Source organism: Rhyacophila brunnea, unplaced genomic scaffold, assembly GCF_057557595.1.
Source record: "Rhyacophila brunnea isolate RB1 unplaced genomic scaffold, BYU_Rbru_1.0 scaffold_8, whole genome shotgun sequence".
Classification (NCBI taxonomy): domain Eukaryota; kingdom Metazoa; phylum Arthropoda; class Insecta; order Trichoptera; family Rhyacophilidae; genus Rhyacophila; species Rhyacophila brunnea.
The window spans coordinates 15,543,889-15,563,644 of record NW_028233350.1 but is presented as its reverse complement, the minus strand read 5'-3'; the positions used below and the strand labels follow the sequence as shown (position 1 = coordinate 15,563,644).

The 19,756-nt window shown below is 34.8% G+C and overlaps 3 protein-coding genes across 5 annotated transcripts in view; 1 reads left to right on the top strand and 2 right to left on the bottom strand.

The window, feature by feature from the left end:
- The window catches only part of LOC147063960 (phospholipid-transporting ATPase VD), a 314,315-nt gene extending 312,990 nt beyond the window's left edge, over positions 1 to 1,325 (bottom strand). Inside the window, exons 1-2 of the mRNA XM_085959028.1 lie at positions 1,115 to 1,325; positions 95 to 916 (exon numbers count right to left, since the gene is read on the bottom strand). Coding sequence (XP_085815154.1) covers positions 95 to 906 — 812 coding nt within the window. The 5' untranslated portion in view covers positions 907 to 916; positions 1,115 to 1,325. The remainder of the gene's footprint in view (positions 1 to 94; positions 917 to 1,114) is intronic.
- A 734-nt stretch (positions 1,326 to 2,059) lies between these two features.
- Positions 2,060 to 4,839, top strand: Gdi (GDP dissociation inhibitor). The gene has a single exon (XM_085959151.1). It carries the CDS (start codon positions 2,179 to 2,181, stop codon positions 3,508 to 3,510), a length of 1,332 nt encoding a protein of 443 aa, XP_085815277.1. The 5' UTR covers positions 2,060 to 2,178; the 3' UTR covers positions 3,511 to 4,839.
- On the bottom strand, positions 4,141 to 19,608 carry Aasdh (Aminoadipate-semialdehyde dehydrogenase). 3 transcript variants are annotated; one of them, XM_085959149.1, is made up of 6 exons: positions 19,244 to 19,608; positions 16,261 to 17,522; positions 13,860 to 14,937; positions 11,279 to 11,594; positions 9,784 to 10,053; positions 4,141 to 4,536 (listed from the first exon to the last, which is right to left on the bottom strand). In XM_085959149.1, exons 3-6 carry the CDS (start codon positions 14,822 to 14,824, stop codon positions 4,141 to 4,143), a joined length of 1,947 nt encoding a protein of 648 aa, XP_085815275.1. In that variant the 5' UTR covers positions 14,825 to 14,937; positions 16,261 to 17,522; positions 19,244 to 19,608. The 3 variants fall into 3 exon arrangements, 2 of the variants coding, with proteins under 2 accessions (XP_085815275.1, XP_085815274.1); XM_085959148.1 differs by having other exon boundaries at positions 13,860 to 14,799; positions 16,681 to 17,522; XR_015072014.1 differs by lacking the exon at positions 11,279 to 11,594 and having other exon boundaries at positions 4,398 to 4,536; positions 13,860 to 14,799; positions 16,681 to 17,522.
- Between the last annotated feature and the right edge of the window lie 148 nt (positions 19,609 to 19,756).

The window sequence follows — 19,756 nt, the reverse complement described above, 5'->3', positions numbered from 1 at the left end:
TGAATTTTTACTGATTTTATGATAAAAGAAAGTCTTCTCTCTAAAGATTGGTGAACAAGAAGAAGAAAATAAATAAAGAATAATAAAATTATACCTTGTATATACTCGACATGAAGAATTGTTGATGCGCTTATCGGATGCATGGCGTCTCCTATCCTCAAAAAGGTCCTTCAATGCAGTTACACCGAGCACAAACAACACAGGTATCATGGCCACTTCCTTGCCAAAAGCGTTAATGGCAGGAAACCAGTTTAGCAGCACGATGAATATAAAATATAAGTTGGCCACTCTGTGAAACTGTTCGAATAGATTCTTAGGAATAAACGATAACAATGTGTATTTAGATGTTCGCACTTTATTGTCCACTCTTTTGCCGTTGGGATGCTTCTTGCGGGGAGTCTTGGGAGGAACGACATGGTTAGGAACCACGGTTCTATACCGTCGTTCGTCGGTAGTAGGAGGCCTTCTGAGAAGCCATCCGACGGCTCGTCTCCAAGCGGGGGGGCCAGAACTACGCCTCAGAGTATAAATGGACTCGGAGCGGGAAGCTTGCCTGGAGTGCCCTCTGGCAGAGGTTCGAGGGGGGCCACTGGGAGCTGCGGACGGTTCTCGATGTCCGGGTGGAAGGATAAAGTCTGTTCTGCTTCCCGCCCGACTGTGCCCCGGCTTAGCTGCGCCCTCACCGATCTGCCCCTGGGAGAAAGCCCTCTGGTGCCCCTTGGCGGCGGACCGGAGAGCCGACGGCCGTCCCGGAGCCGTCGACGTCGCTCCCACCAAGGAAGGAGCGCCTCCGTGGCTCACCGAACGAGCGTGCCCTTTCGCTTTGGGAAACAGATACGTGTGCTCTGGGGCCTCCAACAATCCCACCTGGGGCGTCGCATTCTCTCCACTTCCTACTGAAGACATCCTTAATCATCTGAAAATAACAAGCTATGGTTAATTTACAAAGACAATATCCACGTGGACCGTTAGATCATTATAAATCAAAAAGGGTTAGAAAGATTACTATTGCACGAAACCAATTACCGGACATTACGGTAGTGACAATCAAAACATAAGGTAATATAGCAATGTAAATAAAACTAAAGAAAAACTTTTGATGCAACAAATTTACCTTATCCTTCATCACAAACAGCAATTAACTTCACGATACGTCTTCATCGATGAAGACAAGTTCGCCAATTTATAAAAAAAATATATAAGAACAAAATATTCACATCCACAAAAACAGTGTTGTACACGTTTCAATCAACTTTACGCGACGCGGCACTGTATTATCCAACGACACAACACATCACACACAAACTGAAACTCAAACGTAACTGAATTGAACAATGAACAAACCGAACTTGCTGACAAAAAAAATAGACGTCAAACGTGAAATTGTACCAACCTAAACATTTAATGTTGCAATACTGGATAAGTACTTTCCATAATCATGTATACCGTAAAGCAGGGTAAGAATATCCACCCATTCGCTGTTGATTGATTTTTTTTATTTTTCATATAAAATTTAATCTGATTTTTTTTATTATTATTGTTCATTTCATATGTCACAAGACCTGAAGTATATCAAAAGTAATCAATACCTACCAAATCTACAACAAATAATATTATTTTAGAAAAAAATATATAGGTAGGTAGGTAACCCATTTTCATAAAGAGAGTGATCTACCTATCTAAAAATCTGTTATTACTAACATTCACTCTGTGGAGGCCCATATTATGATTTAAGATCGAAAATGATCCATTAAGGATATATCTATCGGTTGTTTATGAATGGCAACCAGTAAAAATAATTAAGACAATAATTATGACGTAAAAATCGCCAACACAATAGTACAAATTAAATTATGAATTTAAACATACTTAATCCACGTTTCATTTCAATATAAACCCATAAACTACCTACAGAGATGGTCGAATAAATTGAATGATCCAACGATTAAATTAATGCATATATCATTATTATTTTAGTTGGAAGTATACCCACTATTTAATTATTTTTATTTTAACGTCAGATAACTCGGACACAGTTATTTCCGACATCTTTAATATCGTAAGGTTGATCCACTGATTTTGACGTAGTGCGTTGTAGGCAGTCCGACATTTGTTCCCGGCTGGGAGTGATATTTCGAATTTTTTATATTGGGTGACGTCTAATATCAATTCATCATCATGGATGAAGAATATGATGCCATCGTCCTCGGCACCGGCCTCAAGGAATGTATTCTCAGTGGAATGCTATCGGTGTCGGGTAAAAAAGTTCTCCACATCGATCGTAACAAGTATTACGGAGGCGAATCCGCCTCGATTACTCCATTAGAAGAGCTGTTCTCTCGGTTCGGCGCTCCGGCGCCCGACGAGACTTACGGAAGGGGCCGAGACTGGAACGTCGATTTGATTCCCAAGTTTCTGATGGCCAACGGCTTGCTGGTCAAATTGCTCATACATACGGGTGTGACACGGTATTTGGAATTCAAGTCGGTGGAGGGAAGCTACGTGTACAAAGGCGGCAAGATATCAAAAGTGCCGGTCGATCAAAAGGAAGCGCTCGCCTCCGACCTGATGGGAGTCTTCGAGAAGCGTCGCTTTCGAAACTTCCTGATTTACGTGCAAGACGTGCAGGAGGACGATCCGAAAACGTGGAAGGACTTCGATCCGACGACCGCGAACATGCAAGCCCTGTATGACAAATTCGGCTTGGATAAAAACACTCAGGACTTTACTGGGCACGCCCTCGCCCTTTACAGAGATGACGATTACCTCTTGCAATCTGCTCAGCAGACCATACGTCGCATCAAGCTTTACTCCGACTCATTAGCGCGTTACGGCAAGTCTCCTTACTTATACCCCATGTACGGGCTCGGGGAGCTACCGCAAGGGTTCGCCAGACTGTCCGCTATCTACGGAGGCACTTACATGCTGGATAAACCTATTGATGAAATTGTCGTCGGCGAAGGAGGTAAAGTCGTCGGGGTCCGTTCGGGAACAGAAATTGCCAAATGTAAACAAGTGTACTGCGATCCGAGCTATGTCCCGGATAAGGTTAGGAAACGAGGGCAAGTCGTCCGCTGCATCTGCCTTTTAGATCACCCGATTGCGCAAACGAAAGATGCGCTCTCCACTCAAATTATTATCCCGCAGAAGCAAGTCGGACGGCGCTCCGATATTTACGTGTCCCTAATCTCGTACACCCATCAGGTGAGTGCCAAAGGATGGTTCATCGCGATGGTTTCCACGACAGTGGAGACAGCTGATCCGGAAACTGAGATAAGACCTGGTCTAGAACTCCTCGGTCCCATCAGACAGAAGTTCATGTCTTTCTCGGACTACATGGAACCTACCGACGACGGATTGCAGAGCCAAATATTCATATCAGAGTCATACGATGCTACGACTCATTTTGAGACTACTTGTTTAGACGTACTGGATATATTTAAGAGGGGGACAGGAGAGGAATTTGACTTTTCTAAGATAAAGCTCGAACTGGGAGAGGAGGAACAGTAACACCAACACGATAAAACCTTGTCATAATATAAACCATGAATGCGTCGGTGCATAGCTTTTACAGGAATTTTATTGTATAAAAGAATCATTCAGTCAGCTTAGATTTTCTAGTTATCTGTTATAAGTTTTATCTGTATATGTAATTATGTTTAAAAGCTTCAAGATGTTTGGATAGTTACATGGATTAGAAGTAAATGTATGCATGCCGATACGAGACGTGACGATTATAAGCCTATGTAAATGTTTATCGAGGTGATTGAATCTTATGTGATTAAAAGTAAATTTATCAAATTACAATATTATGTCGATGTAAGAATTTAAATAAATATAATCAAAGAACAATATTTGGGAAAGGTCACCGCTCATTTCAGATTTTCTACAATAAATTTTGTTTTCACCCATGTTCGTATGGCTCGACTCGCTTTCTACGGAGCAGTAATGTTTAAACGTAAATACGTCAGCTGTAGGAGTTAGCCCTGCCATATTTCTAACATTATTGTCATAGCATTGCATTCCATTTAATAATACCCTACTACTCCCTAATTGTAAATCAGTACATTTTTTATGTATGTCCGATTATCAGTGAAGATAAAATAAAAATAAAAGAATTTATAGATGTTTGTTTAATTATTATTCATTATTTATTTTTTTGTCAACAATCCTCAAACAGTATACGTAGTTATCTCGACATCCTGCATAAACTAAATCATCCAAAGCGGCGGGTGATGAAAATACCTTTCCTGGCAAATTATATAAAGCATTTATATTTCCAGACTGATAGTCTATAATTTGCAAGTTTCCTTCTGTAGAGACGCTTATAATACCAATATTTTTCAATAAACACGGTGTAGCGTAAACTTCAGACGTTTGCTTTATTTTGTGTTCAATGACTGGCTTCTGTTTCTTACCTAAAGCCAATTGGTAAGTGTGAGAATCGTGACATCCAAAAACCAAATATTCTCTTTCCATGAGTAATAATACTGAACATGATGAAAATACAAGTCCGGTTGTAGTAAATGTCCATATCTGTAAAAGAAAATAATAATATATCGGTGATAATTGAGATTATTCCTAATCTTAAATATAATTAATTACGATTATCATAATGTAGTATTTCCATCGAGTTCGTATTTTCAGAGCTTTATATCTAAATCTTATTGTATATTTTATGCTGCAAATTTAACATTATTTTATTATGTGGTTTAATGGATATTTAATAATAGTATCTGGTGTACTACGGCTTGAAAGCTAACTAACTGCTGAGAAAGGCAGCAAATTATCATTTATAATGTAATTTTATAATTGGCTCAAATATATGTTTTAAACTATCACATTGTTTCTTTTCGTAACTGCAGTATAATAGTACTACCTACCTAGTCCCTTGAGAGTTTGTACATACAAACTCGACGCAACCACAATATTATGGTGCGTCCAGGGAACACAAAATTAATGGGAACTGGCCTACACTATGGGGCGTGGTAGCAGTTTTGAAGCAAGGTCCGCTTTATTATTTATTAAGGGCAGAAAGGGAGCTGACTCGGCAAATTTTGAATGCACGTTGTGTTTAAGTGACAAACTTTAATGAATATTATAACCCAGGCGTAACTTTTGAAAATAAAATATTCACATATGTTTAAATTTATTCCATATTTTACCACACTTGAGTTTTGTAAGCCAAGTAGGGTAAGCCAGTTCCCATTCATTTTTATTCCTTGGTTGTGTTGCCATATCTACTGATATTTATATTGGATAAAAGTCAACTTTTTACATAGGTATATTTTTAAAGAACTGGTGAGATATTCGCTAGAAACCATGAAGTAAATTTTTTTGCAAACATAATATTGTATAAATTAGGAAAATCGAATAGGGGTGTAAAATGTCCTTAAAACATTAAAGTTATTAAAAAAACATGTTTAAGTGCCCATACGCACTTGCGGCAGGCCGCCTATCGTTGTTTGTATGCCGGCTAACAGCAGCGGCCTGCCGCATATCGCACTTTGCATACAAAAAACGATAGGCGGCAGGCCGCCGCGGCTAGCCGTGAGGCGGCCTGCCGCAAGTGCGTATGGGCACTTAGTTATTTGTAAAATATAAAAAACTACTGCAATCATCCTCCGTTCGATTTCATTCAACTAAGAAACAGCTGGATTTTAGATTTTATGAAAATACCTACATATGATGGAAAAGTACATACAGAATCAGTGTCAAAAAAGTAAGAATGGAGGATACCGACTTTGAAACTAATAGTCTCACATATCCAACATTCATCGAGTAAAATTGTTGTTTTTCATACATTTTTGTCAATCAACTGATATTTTTCAATTTTGAAAAATTTCATCTGGGTAGTGTGCCAGAGGTTTCAGAGGCACCTAGCGGAGAAATACGAAGCTTGCAATTTGAGATTTTTTAGTTTATCAATTGGAGCATGTTTTAATTATGTATATAAAAACATTTTTTATCTAAAGTCAAAGATAGACTTACAATTTTAAAAAAATATTACAAAATATGAATTTAAAGGATCCCATCTTATTGTTACAAATTATTTTATGTTTATTATTGAAATTTAGTTTATAAAGTTTTCTCTAATGTACATAAAGATTTTTGACTACTCCATAGTTTTAATGTTTTTTATATTTATTTTAAAAAGCATTGATTTTAATAAAAAAAATGAAAATGTGCATACAGGCGGCCCTCGACTTTCGCCCGTATTTAGTTCTTGAAATTTTGTTTGAAAGTAATGGAATATAATAATCAAAAAGTGTACTGTAAAATATTTATTTATCAATGGGTATAATAAAGTTAACGAGGTATATTGGCAATCAGGTGTTTTCTTTGTAAACTTGTCAAGAGATAGTTGAATGCCACCCTTTTACGTATTTGAGAAGGTGACAGGGAGCAGAGGAGAGAGGAGTGACTGCATGGAAGCGCACATTTTTTCATTATCAAAAAAATCTAAATTTTAAGAAATGTACGAAATAGCGGATTGTGCAAAAGTAGAACATTCGAAAGTTGTGGGCTGTCTATAACTTGAAATCTTTTTATTTATATGAAATCAAGCTTCAATATTTCACTTAGATTTTATATAAATAAACTGGATTTCAGGTTATACACATTTTCATTTTTTTATAGTAATACAAAAAACATTAATTCTGTATCGGAAACAGGTGTCCATCGCGGCACCATTATAGAGAATTATTACATTGCGCTGGGCTGGCCACCTCGCCAGTCACATGTCTCGCTCTAGCAACTGCGTGTGAGGTTGTTTTTGTAAGCTTGACCGCATTCGTTTTGATTTCACAAATTAATCAATTAGTCATGCAACAAAATCTAGTTAGTGAGTTTGCGTGTTATGACAAAGTGCATACATAAACTTTTACTTTGCAAGCCTATCTTTAGTTGTTTTGAATAAATATGAATGCCAAGTTCAAGTAATATACACAACGGCCATGTCGGTCAAAATACACAGTACATATGCCTGCTGGTGTTGAATAACAACTCGACAGTAGGTCTTCCATTCCGTTCACCGGTGACGCCCATGGTGGTCAATGTGTTGAAAATAGATTATATTTCCGTGAATAATAACTAAATATTATTTCGAATTTTAATTTAATTGTTCAAAAACTACGGCATGGAAGTTGTATGTTGGTCATAACATAACCATTGGCGGCCTTAGGCCCGAAAAAGTAGTAGGTCAATTTTGAATATATTATTTTAATATGCCTTTTCATAATATACTTAAAATACGTATTGCAAATTGGCTTTTTATACATTATAGAAGAAGTGCTAGAAATTGTTAAAGGTAGATACTTACATACATTTACATTTTTCACATCGCCAACCATCGTTAACTGAAATGTCAGAAGTACGAGTCGTCGCGTATAAAATATAAAAATATTTCCGGCAGATTGTAAATTGAACCAAGCGCGCTGAGACGAGAAGTTGGACGTTGCGTGCGAGACTTGTGTGTATTGTAACTACATACACGTACATAATATGCATTAGCGTGCATCTAACGTTGACACTTTAGCGTAGCCGATAGGTTTTAATAATTATTACTAGCTGATCTTCGCCAGCCTGTCTCGCTAGTAATAATTATAATTGATATTATATAGATATTTTTGGAGGGTCAATGACCATTTGACCTAAAGGGCCAGCCGCCATTGATCATAATGCGGAAAGACCAGAAAAGAAATCAATGTATAAGGAAGCAGACGATAGTACGCGATGTGATAGAGATAGCTAAGTTTATGAAATGGGAATGGGCTGGGCAAATGCAGTCCTATAGTATCAGTCACATGGCCCCCACAAAGGGGGGGGGCTGACAGGGCTGTAGCCTGGGGGCCCTGGCTCAGGAGTGGCCCGGCGAGGTGAGTCGACCAGATAAGTAAGATAAACACAACACTGCAATTTGTTTTAACCCATTTAGTGCTGAAAACGCGGCTGGTGCGTTCGCATTAGATATAATTAACATGATATTTAAATGTGGTAATTAATCAGTTATTATCTGGTCAGCAGTAAATTAAATGTGTTAATAGTAAAAAAAAAGTCGCCTACAGCGCTATTTTCCTTCATTAATGTTATTATTTAAAATTATGTGGTTATACGATAAAAATTTTAATTGTATATCAATACTCCTCAACTCCATAATTCAAATGGATGTATTAAAATATACAAAAAAACACTAAAATACACATTAATTTTACCACATACACCATTTGAAAAACACTACTGTATAGAGTCACACCGCCTTCATCCTTAGCGATAGGTAGGGGGGCCACCAAATATCCTAGCCTGGGGGCCCGCTTAAGTATGTGGAGGCCATGATCAGTCTGTCACATTAAACAACTACAGGGCCATCCTAAAACCTGCTAGATGAACGCATTCTTCATGTTTGGTGTATCATCATACAGTGATGTCAGTGTATTATCATAAGCAACAGAGAAAAACTAGAAACTAACACTACTAAATTATTCTTCACAGTACATTATACACAAATGTGTTTGTGTATATTATACACAAATCATTGTGACGGTATATTAGAGCTGAAGATTAATATCAAATATTTTTAAGTATGCACTGCAATCAGGATAAAGATGCACAAACACATTTGTTATTATCTTGGATATGCAACCTCCGTAAGTGGTTCAGTGTTCAGGGCGTTGGTGATTTGATACAATTGGTCTAGGACAGGGAGATCTATTGCAATTTCGATAGAACATTACCCAATTACTTTAAAAAACCGATTCTCAGTTTTAAAGCACACTAAAATTCAAGCAAAATGTTTACTGACCCATCCTATCTAGGAATGCACATTTTTTTAATAATGGACTCATGTTAATTTCACTCGGTATTCACTACATATTATGGATATTGTTTCTGCAGTAGGTGTTTCGCTCACTTGATGAGCTTTTTCGAGTATGAGTACTGAAATTTATATTTGAGTTCATCTAAGGTTGTTATAATTGTCCAAACTGTGGGGGATAGTTGATATAATTCTAAATTATAATTGAGTGTAGAGGGTGGGTATTTTTAATGAGTTATACATAAGGAATGGAGAGCAAATAGGGTATAAAATGTTTCTTGGTTCAATTAATATTACCACATTTTTATTAGCTCGTATTCTTGTTTGTCCAGTACTAATTTTTACTTGTGTGTCCAGTACATTTTTTTTCTTGTTTGTCCAAGATTTGTATTGGACGATTGAAGATTTTTAACTAACTTTCCGACTAGCTAAACATTTGAAACTTTTAGAATATATCAGAACACGACGACAATGCATTTTTTAAATATTTTTAGCCATTTTCAGTTAATTCTGTTTTGTATGGAAAGTTATTATTGTTGGTTGCTAAGGGGGTCCTAGCAACTAAATTATTAATATATACGCGTGTTACTATGGAAATCAATATGAAATGTCAAAATGACATTTAAGTATTCTCTATTTATTCAGTATTTCTATTAAGTACAATAAAAAGTATTTATTAATACATAGAATTGTCAAGTTTATATGATTCAACGGAAAATTTTAAAACGTATATATAAAGGTCTTTTTAACTTGGAATTATTTTTATTTGTTTTAGAAATGCTAAACTATTGAAAATATTATCTTTGACAAAGTTATGAATATTTTATGTGAAAATCACATAATCGATCACTAATTGATAAAACTTACTATGAGGAAAACATTTGTCATAAAATAATTTTACATGTGATAAAAACGTAATAAGTAGGTAAAATTTATAAATTATCTCTTAAAAATATTATGTAGGTACTTACTTCATTTCCTAATGACGAATCCAAACAATGCAGTACTCCGTTTACCTCAGAAAAAACAACTTTGGTTTCATTATCCAGAAATACGGGTTTAGCAAAGACTGGACTTGAAAGGTTATGTGTCCATTTTATTCTAATAGCTCCATTGTTTGTTTCTAAGCAGGCACACGTCCCGTTTAATGTGGCCACAAAAACTAATCCCAATTTAGATAACAGGAGATCTGCAGTAATTCCGCTGTTTCCGATAAAAATACTTGAGATTATCTGGCCGTTCTGAAATAAAATGAACGAACGAATGAATAAAGTGAATCGTCAGTAAAGTAGTAAAGTATTTTTATTTTGTGCCAGTCAAAAATAATAATCTAAAATTAACACATATCACCATTATAACCCGTTTAAACGTGCATGGATTAACTGCTGACAGTGTGTATTATCGCGGGCATAACAAGAAAAGTATGTGTAAACACGTATTATCGTGCAAGTTGCAAGATTACATTCTTGGATGAAAAAAGTTCAGAAGCTTCTGAATTTTTACACGACAGTTGGAACTTATGAGATATCCGCCTGCGCAGTAGAACGATAGTGGCGAACCTGCCGGAAAAAAAACCAACTACACAGTGCAGACTCATTTTGACGTATATCAATTTTCACAACCTGTCAATTAATAGCACCATGCAATGACAACATCACGTCTTGCTTACGCTTGACGAATGACATTGGCGAAACAATCAGTAGGTACTTTTACGTGTAAACAGTTATTATCGCGATAGTTTAAAATACACACTAGGTATTAGAGCCGAGCCACACCGGGCTACTCTGGTCTCGAGACCAGACCGATCGAATGGTCGCCCAGTAGTCGCGCAAGCAATAAAGTCAGGCGATCAGTAAAATCTCGTTTGTGCGCTCGGTCTGGTCTCCCGATCTCTCTGGTCGGGCGATCGGTAGCGATGTATGAAAACATATAGGTATGTATTGAGCGCTGCCACACAAGGCGACCAGTCGAAGAGACCAGAGTCACCCGGTGTGGCCTGGCTCTTAGTGCCAGTAAATCCATGCACGTGTACAGGCGCTATTAGCTATGATCAATATAAAAGATAATTCATCGTGTCATTTGAAGTGTAAAAGATAACTATTTTAATAAAATCATAAATATGAGGTGTAGTGTTAATTATGGTTTATTTACTGCCTTTATTGACAATCACGCCCCGTGAGTATAAGCAGATCGTGTATGTATTGCATAGGCGTAGCAAATTAAGGAAAGATTACGAATAGTTCAGGTTTCGAGAGTAGATTCTGTGTAGAATTGTAGTTGACTAATATTTAGCGTGTAGTGCATGTTTAGGAGGAAGAGCTAAAAAAGAAGGACTGTTAAAAAGTTATTTCATACTCCCGGAATTGACTCATAAAAAATTAGCTACCCTTTGCTTACATACAAATTAATTATGAAATTGAAAAAGAGTTTAATAATAAAATGAAGATTTCTTTTATGTTTGTTTACCATTTCATCAAGTTCAGTCAAGACTCCTTTGTAAGATGCGATGTATACATTTGAGTTTGCACAGCACGCTTGACTTTTGATCATGGCATCCAATGAGACTTTCCATAACACTTTACCATCTAATATAGAAAAGCACCATAAGCATCCTGAGTAATCACCAACAACTGCACAGGGTTCACTGTGATTATTCATAAAGCATGACACCGGTGCTTCAACTCGAGATATTACATCCAATATGTGTATCACCGATCCTGACATTGCATCTATTATTGCAATTTTTCCAGAGTGACTGCCGACTATTAAATACGTCGTTTCCCTAGAAAATAATACATAAATATGTGATGGTCTTAAGTTATAAAAATAAACTTGTATTTATCAACGGGATAAAATAATAAAAACATGTTGAGTCAATTTACAGTGAAACCCCGATTCTACGATTTTCAAGGGACCCTAGAAAAAAACCATAAATGTTCAGCAGTTCTAGTTTTCGTCATGGGGAGAATTTTAGTTACTACTTATAAAAATTCGTGACACGAGATGCGAGGCAAGCCTGAGCCAGCGCTCGAAATGGAAAAGTTTACGAACCGGAGCGCTCGACAGTTTTCTGAAGATATTTTAAGTGTATTTCATAAAAATAAGTGTGAGATTTTTTATTATATGGCTTATCTAGCTCAGACAGTCCAATTATTTTATCCACGAGACGATAATTTTACCGATTTGACGAACAGGAACGGCGCTCCGGTCCATTTCGAGCCCTGGCCTGAGCGTCGACCGACCTGTGCAAACAAAGCGACGCGACCGTTAGGTCTGTAATAGTTATGTATCATAAACATTTTTACGAAAGCGAAATGCAAAATATTCAACAAAAACGGTCAATCGTGATAATATTTGTGATGGGACCATAATATTTAGACGATAGATCGAGGGAAACGATAAATCGGGGAACAGTTAATGCGAGATTATTTAACATTGTTCTTATGGGTGTTTGGCGGGATTTTCAAAAATGAACGATCCGTGCGGGAAAACAATTTATGCCAAAACGGTAGATCAGGGTTCCACTGTAATTAGAAAATCATACTTCATTAATAATTAGAGAAGAAATAAATAAGAAATATCAATTGACATAAGTTTTATATAATAATTCAGTAGAAAAAGGCGAAGTAAAAAAGAAAAGAGATTTATGTCTCTTAAATGTTCAATGTTTGATTATAAAAACAACAAAGTTATAGCTTTGCAAATAATTTGACATTTCACTTAATGGCCCACATGCCCAACGTATTTCAAAATGGAGATTTTATGCTATTTTCAACGCATGAATGAACCTGGACATTCCTTAAACGTTGTAGATAATCTATTTATATAATTTTGAAGCCTTATTATCCTTTATATTTATTTAAAACATTTGATGACTGCATAAAGTATTTTTATAGAAAATAGTATCCTTTTAAACCTCTCGATCTAATGTTTTAGAATATAGTCATATTTCAGTACATCCATGTGCAGTGGTGTTACGATTTTTTAGATTTATTAATTTTTAAAAGCACTTATAAAACCATTACTAAAATTTATGTTAATATTATATATTGACATATTTACGATAAAAAATTATATTTTATAATCTCTGTGAACCCAAATTTGACAAGAATTAGGCATTTTATTATTCAAAAAATGGGCACGATTAACACATTTGAAGATAATTTTAAAGATACTAAAATTATAAGCTATGTCTTTGACAATTCAAATGTGATAAACATCCTACGAATAATAATTATAGATCTAAGAATAAGGTGGTATTTTTTTGAAATACGCCATTTCTATTGGCATTTCCCAGTAGTTAAGCTACAACATACGGCCGTAGCCATAAATTGACAAACGATAAATGAAGTAGAAAGTAAGATCATGTTAACGCCCGTGTTTGAACATGTACTGTTTTAAAAAACGGTTTTTTTTCGGTTAGGTAATAGGTTTATATGCTTTTCTTAGGAATGAAAACGGCAATTTATCCTTTTTTGATATCATTCATTGATTTTGTTTCAATATAGCGCCTGTACACGTGCATAAATTTACTGGCACCAATAGTGTCTATTTTAAACTATCACGATAATAACTGTTTACACGTAAAAGTGCTGACTGTCTCTTCAATCTCATTCTTCAAGTGTAAGCGAGACGCGATATTGTCATTGTATGGTGCTATTTGACAGATTCAGACAGGTTCTTAGATAATCGGATTAAGTCAAAATTTTCTGTGCGAAGTTCATATTTCTTCCAGCAGGTTCGCCACTACAGTTCTACTGCGCATGCGCACCGGCACGCAAGTACCAATTATTGCGTGATAATTCAGAAGCTTCTGAACTTTTTGATGCATGCATGCAATCTTGCAACTTGCACGATAATACGTATTTACACGTGCATTTTCTTGTTATGGCCACGATAATACGTACTGTCAGTAGTAAATCTATGCAAATGTAAAGAGGGTATTAGTGTAATAAAGTTTATAATATTATGTATGAGGTTCCCGAGTCTACTTTGTTATCTGCTAAAAATTAACAACATGAATCAATTAATTTTGAAATATAATTACCTTATTTTATATAAAACGGGTGAAGCATCAATACATTTACTCAAATCAATCTTCCAAGCAATTTCTAAAGAATATGAAATGTGATCAACAGAAGATGGATCCAACACGATCTTGGGGTAAACCAATTTTCTTTTTTTCTTTGTCTGTGGTTCAGGCATAGAGATATTATCATCTTTGCGAGATATGCTGTTGTTTATAATGTTTGACATTGTGTCAATAGGTTTAATATCTGTATAGCTACACATTAATAAATCAAATAAACATGATATAGGAGTTGCATCGTTTAAAAGAGATGGAAATAAATCTGCATAATGTTTTTTTGTATACTTTTCAAACTTGTTAGCTAGTTGAATAGCCATAATTGAATTTCCACCTAATCCAATAAACGACTCATTTTGTTTACTTCTTAAATCTTCTATCAATAATGCTTCTGTTAATAAATCATAAAGCAAATCTTTTGTATCTATATATTGGTCATTGTTTTTATTCATTCTGTTGTAAGTATCCAAAATTTTCTTCTTACACACCTTTCCATGACTAGTAATTGGTATCTTTTTTAATTGAATGACATCATCCGGCATTTGAATTGCAGCGAGTGATTTCCTCAGATACAATAAAAATTCTGTTTTGATATCAATTAACTTTGTACTAAAAAACATGGTCAAGGTATTAGAATCTGTATGCCATAAACACGTACATTGTTCAATTCCTTGAAAATTTAGTCCAATACTTTCAATCTCTAATAGACTTATTTTGGAGCCAAATCTTTTGATAACGCTATCATTCCGGCCTTTAAAGTACAATAAACCAGTATTTTTAATTTCACCAATATCTCCAGTATTCCTCCAAAGTATTTCTTTGCTTTCAAGTACTTGTAAGCATTTATCAGATGTGTGTTCGGTTGCCTCTTTACCAACTAAACACTTTCTGGTAGAGCTACCTAAAACATAAGGAGAAGATATCATTAATACGCATAATCTGACCAGTATAATTATCAAAGATTACAACCATGAAAATATTGAGAAAACCTTGATATAGTGGAATTACTTAAGGGGGATTCTTATACCAATAGAGGCACCTAGCGGAAAAATACAAAGCTTGCAATTTGAGACATTTTTAATTAATAAATATGTATCTGAAAACATTAAATATAAATGTGTATAACTTGAAATCCTTTTTATTTATATCAAATTTTAATTTAGGTATGGTCCCAAAATCGAAGGTTGATTTGATATAAATAAGAAGGATTTCAAGTTATACACATTTATATTTTTATAAAAATCAATGTTTTTTAAAATAAATATAAAAAATATTAAAACGATGAATAATTAGTCAAAAATCTGAAAACTTAATTAACTAAATTTTAATAATAAATATGACCCTAAAATATAATGTAATAATAAGATGGGACCCTGCAAAAAATTCACATTTTATTACATTTTTTTACAATTGTAAGTTTATCTTTGACTGAAAAAATCTTTTTAATGTTTTCAGATACATATTTATTAATTAATACAGTTGAAATTGTAAATTATCAAAAAAATGTCTCAATTTGCAAGCTTTGTATTTTTCCGCTAGGTGCCTCTGCTGGCATGCCTCTCCCCCTTAATAAGCGGCGCAGATGCAATTCCATCACATCTGCACTGTCTTTTAGGTGAATACCATGACGTAATTACCAATTTGTGCTGGGAACATCCTATGAAAAACACCCTGTTTGATAATGACATGCACTAAAGTGCGTAAGTTTAATTAGTAATCAAAAAATATCTCATATATTAGATAGTATCAGTGGCAAAGAGTAGACGTAGGCTGTAGAGATCTGACAAAAATAGTGCACATTTTCTTAGACATACTTATTTATTTTCATAGAATTTAGAATATAAATTGCAGATGGTGTTGGTCAGTTTTTAAAATTCAATTAAACCTTGCCTAAACAGATCTATAATAAATATAATTTGAATTGTAGTTGTATTCTTAAAAATAAATAAGTATGACTTGTTAGTCATACTTACGTATGTACTATTTATGTTGGATTCCCACAGCCTACCCATACTCTTCGCCATTGGATGATATAGATAATAATGTCAAAATAGGCTGCCAAAATGGCCATCATAAAGAAGATTTTTTCAATACATAGTGAATATTAATTTTTCTATGGCTACCAATTGAAACATTAAAATATTGACTATTGTTCATAAGATTCCGTCGAGATATTATTCAAACTCCTCGAATGATTAACATTTTTTACTAACAATAATGTATTTCTGGTGAATTTCAATCATAATAAAATATAGATACTTATATATTATATTACAAACGTACCGCATGACGAGTAATGTTCGATAGTTTCGGCAATAAACAAAAAAGAACAGGAGAGGCATCAAGCTAGAAAAGGCAATACAACAGGCGCAATCTAAAAGTTGACAATAGCGATCATAGACATATTAGCTCTGCCATATCCACCCTGTAAATATGGATAAAGGCAGACCAGATTGAGACTCTCTTGAGGTGTCTGTAGTAAATGGCCAAGCCAGGTTTGACATTGTTTCTTCACCTTCGATGTGATTCTTATATCCTCGTTACTCTTAAAATTAAACCACCGCACACCCAGTATCCACCGCAAGCATTTATTCTTGAAGCTCAGGGTATGGTTTGCTCTGAACCTTTGTACGGTTTCATAAGTCATTATCGTAAAACAACGCTGTCAGAATGCAAGGGTTAAACAAGCGTCATTTGGTTTAACCACTAGTGTGGTTCAATGTTTTCGTCAACATCTTTTAGTAATACTAGTATTGTATTATAATGGTTTGGTTTAACTCACCTATATAAATCTTTCCAGTTCCAATTATAATGGGTTTAAAATTATCATCCATAATTTGTAATAAACTATGACTGAGAGGATGGCCAATAGAAATATCGGTAATTTCATTACAGTTTACAAAATCAATCTTGTTTACAGATGACCAACAGGAGACTTCTGTTATTCCGTATAAATTAAATATATTTGTTTGATTATCTTTATGCTTTAATTTCGATAGCATTCTATGAATTAAAAATGGTTCTCCGCCCAAAGCTAACACTTTAAGTTGCGATGTAGAATTCAATATTGAATTTTGAATTTCATCTGATCCCAGTTGCAGAAATTTAGAAGGCGTCGTTTGCCAAATGGTAACCGGATAAAGACACTTTTTAGGGAATATAATATTTGAATACGGCATTGATATTAAGAGAGCCGCTCCACAATACGCAGATAAATATATTTCAATGATTGATGGATCAAACGTAAGGGGAGTAGAAAAATATATTACATCTGTAGCTTTGGCATTGAAAATTTTTTCAAAGTCTTGTATATTCGGGAAAATAGATTGATGTGTAACGGCTACATTCTTCGCTGAAGATGTGGACCCAGATGTTTTTATAAAATATGCAAAATTATTAATACACGCTTTATTGGGTTGCTGATTGTTTTTTGTCCACAAGAAAAGTTTTGAGTTTAAATTGGTCTCAATACACTGAACTTCCTTGCAGATGAAGCCATTGTAACTCGGTATATTGGTAATTGAGAATATTGTGCTAATATTTAATTCTGAAATGGTTGCCATCTGTTGATTTTCTTGTTCAGTTGTGTCAAGGAAAATGAAACTGCATCCGCATCGATGAATTCTGAAAAAAAAATGCCGTGTATTTTACTAAAACAAAAGAGAAGCATACTTTTATAAAAATTACACCTGAGAGGGAACTAACTGTAAATGGTGTAAAACGTTAGATTGGTTAAATATGTTTGAAACACCTACTGTAATGTAACCCAGAATTAAGGTTGTGTTGTGCTTTGGATTGCTTTTATGCCAATGGTTGCAGTGTATAGTATATAGTTACAGCCAATGTTAAGCTGGGTACTCATTAGCGAGTCGTAACTGTAACCGTTCCAGATACTGTAACCAACTCTAAATGTGGATGCAACGACAATCATCTGCACGTAAACGATGACGAACCGTTGTATCCGAACTGAGCTGAAACATGTTGTATGAATCGATAGCTAGTGCAGGGAATGTTTTTATAGATTTTTTACTTCAACGACGCCATTGGTGGAGTCACAACCAATGTTCCCTATAAGGTGTGCGCGCGCACACCTACCAAAATATGTCCGCACACATGTTTTCATCCCCCACACAGTCCTCACACAAAAATATTGTAAAAGAAAGTTTTCTTTGCCAGATTTTAGTTTTGCTCAAATGCACGAAACCATCACATGCACAATTCCTCGTCTCATTTTTCGGAAGAGAAGTACAATTTTTTTTTTTATTTACTTCAAAAATTATCGTTATTAGTGTTATATTATTATATAAAATCACTGAAATTAATAAATACCTTTAAAATATAAGTTTTAATGAAAAATTAAAGTGTTTGTAGGGGCGGGGGTGTAAATTTATTGTACCAGGTGACGGGTGGCACCAACCCTAGTTACGCCACTGCTCAGATGCGTTGATGATCCGCACACTCAATAGGAAAATTAGAGGGAACGTTGGTCACGACATGTATGACAGAAGAAGCAGTTCTTCTTTACTTACTGCTTTGAAACATCAACACATCAGTGGTCATTATAAGAACTTCACACGAATGGGTCCTACAGATTTTGAGTATGTAATTAATATGATTGAGTTTAAGATTGAGAGAAGAAAAACTAGATTTCGAGAAACAGTATCAGTGCAAGATAGGTATATTGATTAGCTGTAACCTTAGGATACTTGACTAATGGGGATTCTTTCACAAGTTTGCTGTATTTCTTTGCATACCTATCTAAACATGCCATCATCACTATCATAAGTCTGTCAGGCGATCATCGATGGATTGAAAGAACATAGTAAGTAGTATAATATGATAATACATCAAACCAAATCATCAATATTCATATCCGAGTACAAAGAAATTATAAGTTTCAAGAGGTGTACAGATATACAATACTATCAAAGTATTTTCAATATTCGCGGCTAGAAACGGGTGTTACATTCAACGTCCATGAGCAACCGCAAGACTCCTTTTGATTCACGGCAAACACCGACAAACGACGGTCTCGCAAACTAATTATATGGCGTCCATATTAGTTACTGTATTTGCAATGGTCACATTACGGCTCGCTAATGAGTACGTGGTTTTTTATTTGCTTATGTCATCGATGTGATGAAATATTAAAAAATTATATACCTATTAAGTATGTAAGTAAATAAAAGGATAAAATAAAAAAAAATTAATTTGGGTCATTTTCAAGTTGTGGTGATATTGACAAAAATAAGAAGATTATTCATGGAAACCAAACAACTTAAAATGTATACTCTGCAACTACAGGAAACTAGGGAATGATTAATTTAGATAGACTAATTACTTACACAGCCAATAATACAGGAACTAAAACATTGTGATTTATAATAATTCCGATTATTTCACCGGCAGTCGTTTTTTCCGATAAAATAATGTATAATTCATTTGTGATTTCAAATAACTGCCCATAGCTATATGTTTCATAAACGCCTTTCTCCAATAATATTACGGCATTATTGTCTCTAAAAAGTAGTGAGGTATTTTCAAAAATGTTCCAATAATTTAATGCCATTTGCAATTATTTTCAGAACGGACAATGTGAATAATTGTGTGAATTTAAAATCACACCAAGTATTAAATTAACCTCAATCTAGTCAATTGTTTACTGTTTGACATTGACGTTTACTTCTTTATGTTGGTGAAACTTATATCCATAGACAAATATACTTATGTATCATAGATAATAGACTGAACACTCTGACTATACAATATTCCTCAGCCAAAAGACTCTGGACTTATAAAGTATATCGAATATAATAGGTATATGAATATTAAGAAGAAGGTTTTTTCAAGCCAACATT

Coding starts and splice junctions, on each gene's coding strand:
- Aasdh (XM_085959148.1), bottom strand. CDS start 19,467: ATGGCATTAAATTATTGGAACATTTTTGAAAATACCTCACTACTTTTT. Junction 17,523..19,243: donor GTTCCTGTATTATTGGCTGT/GTAAGTAATTAG, acceptor TTTTTTTTTCAG/AATTCATCGATGCGGATGCA. Junction 11,595..13,859: donor CCCGTTTTATATAAAATAAG/GTAATTATATTT, acceptor ATTATTTTCTAG/GGAAACGACGTATTTAATAG.
- Gdi (XM_085959151.1), top strand. CDS start 2,179: ATGGATGAAGAATATGATGCCATCGTCCTCGGCACCGGCCTCAAGGAA.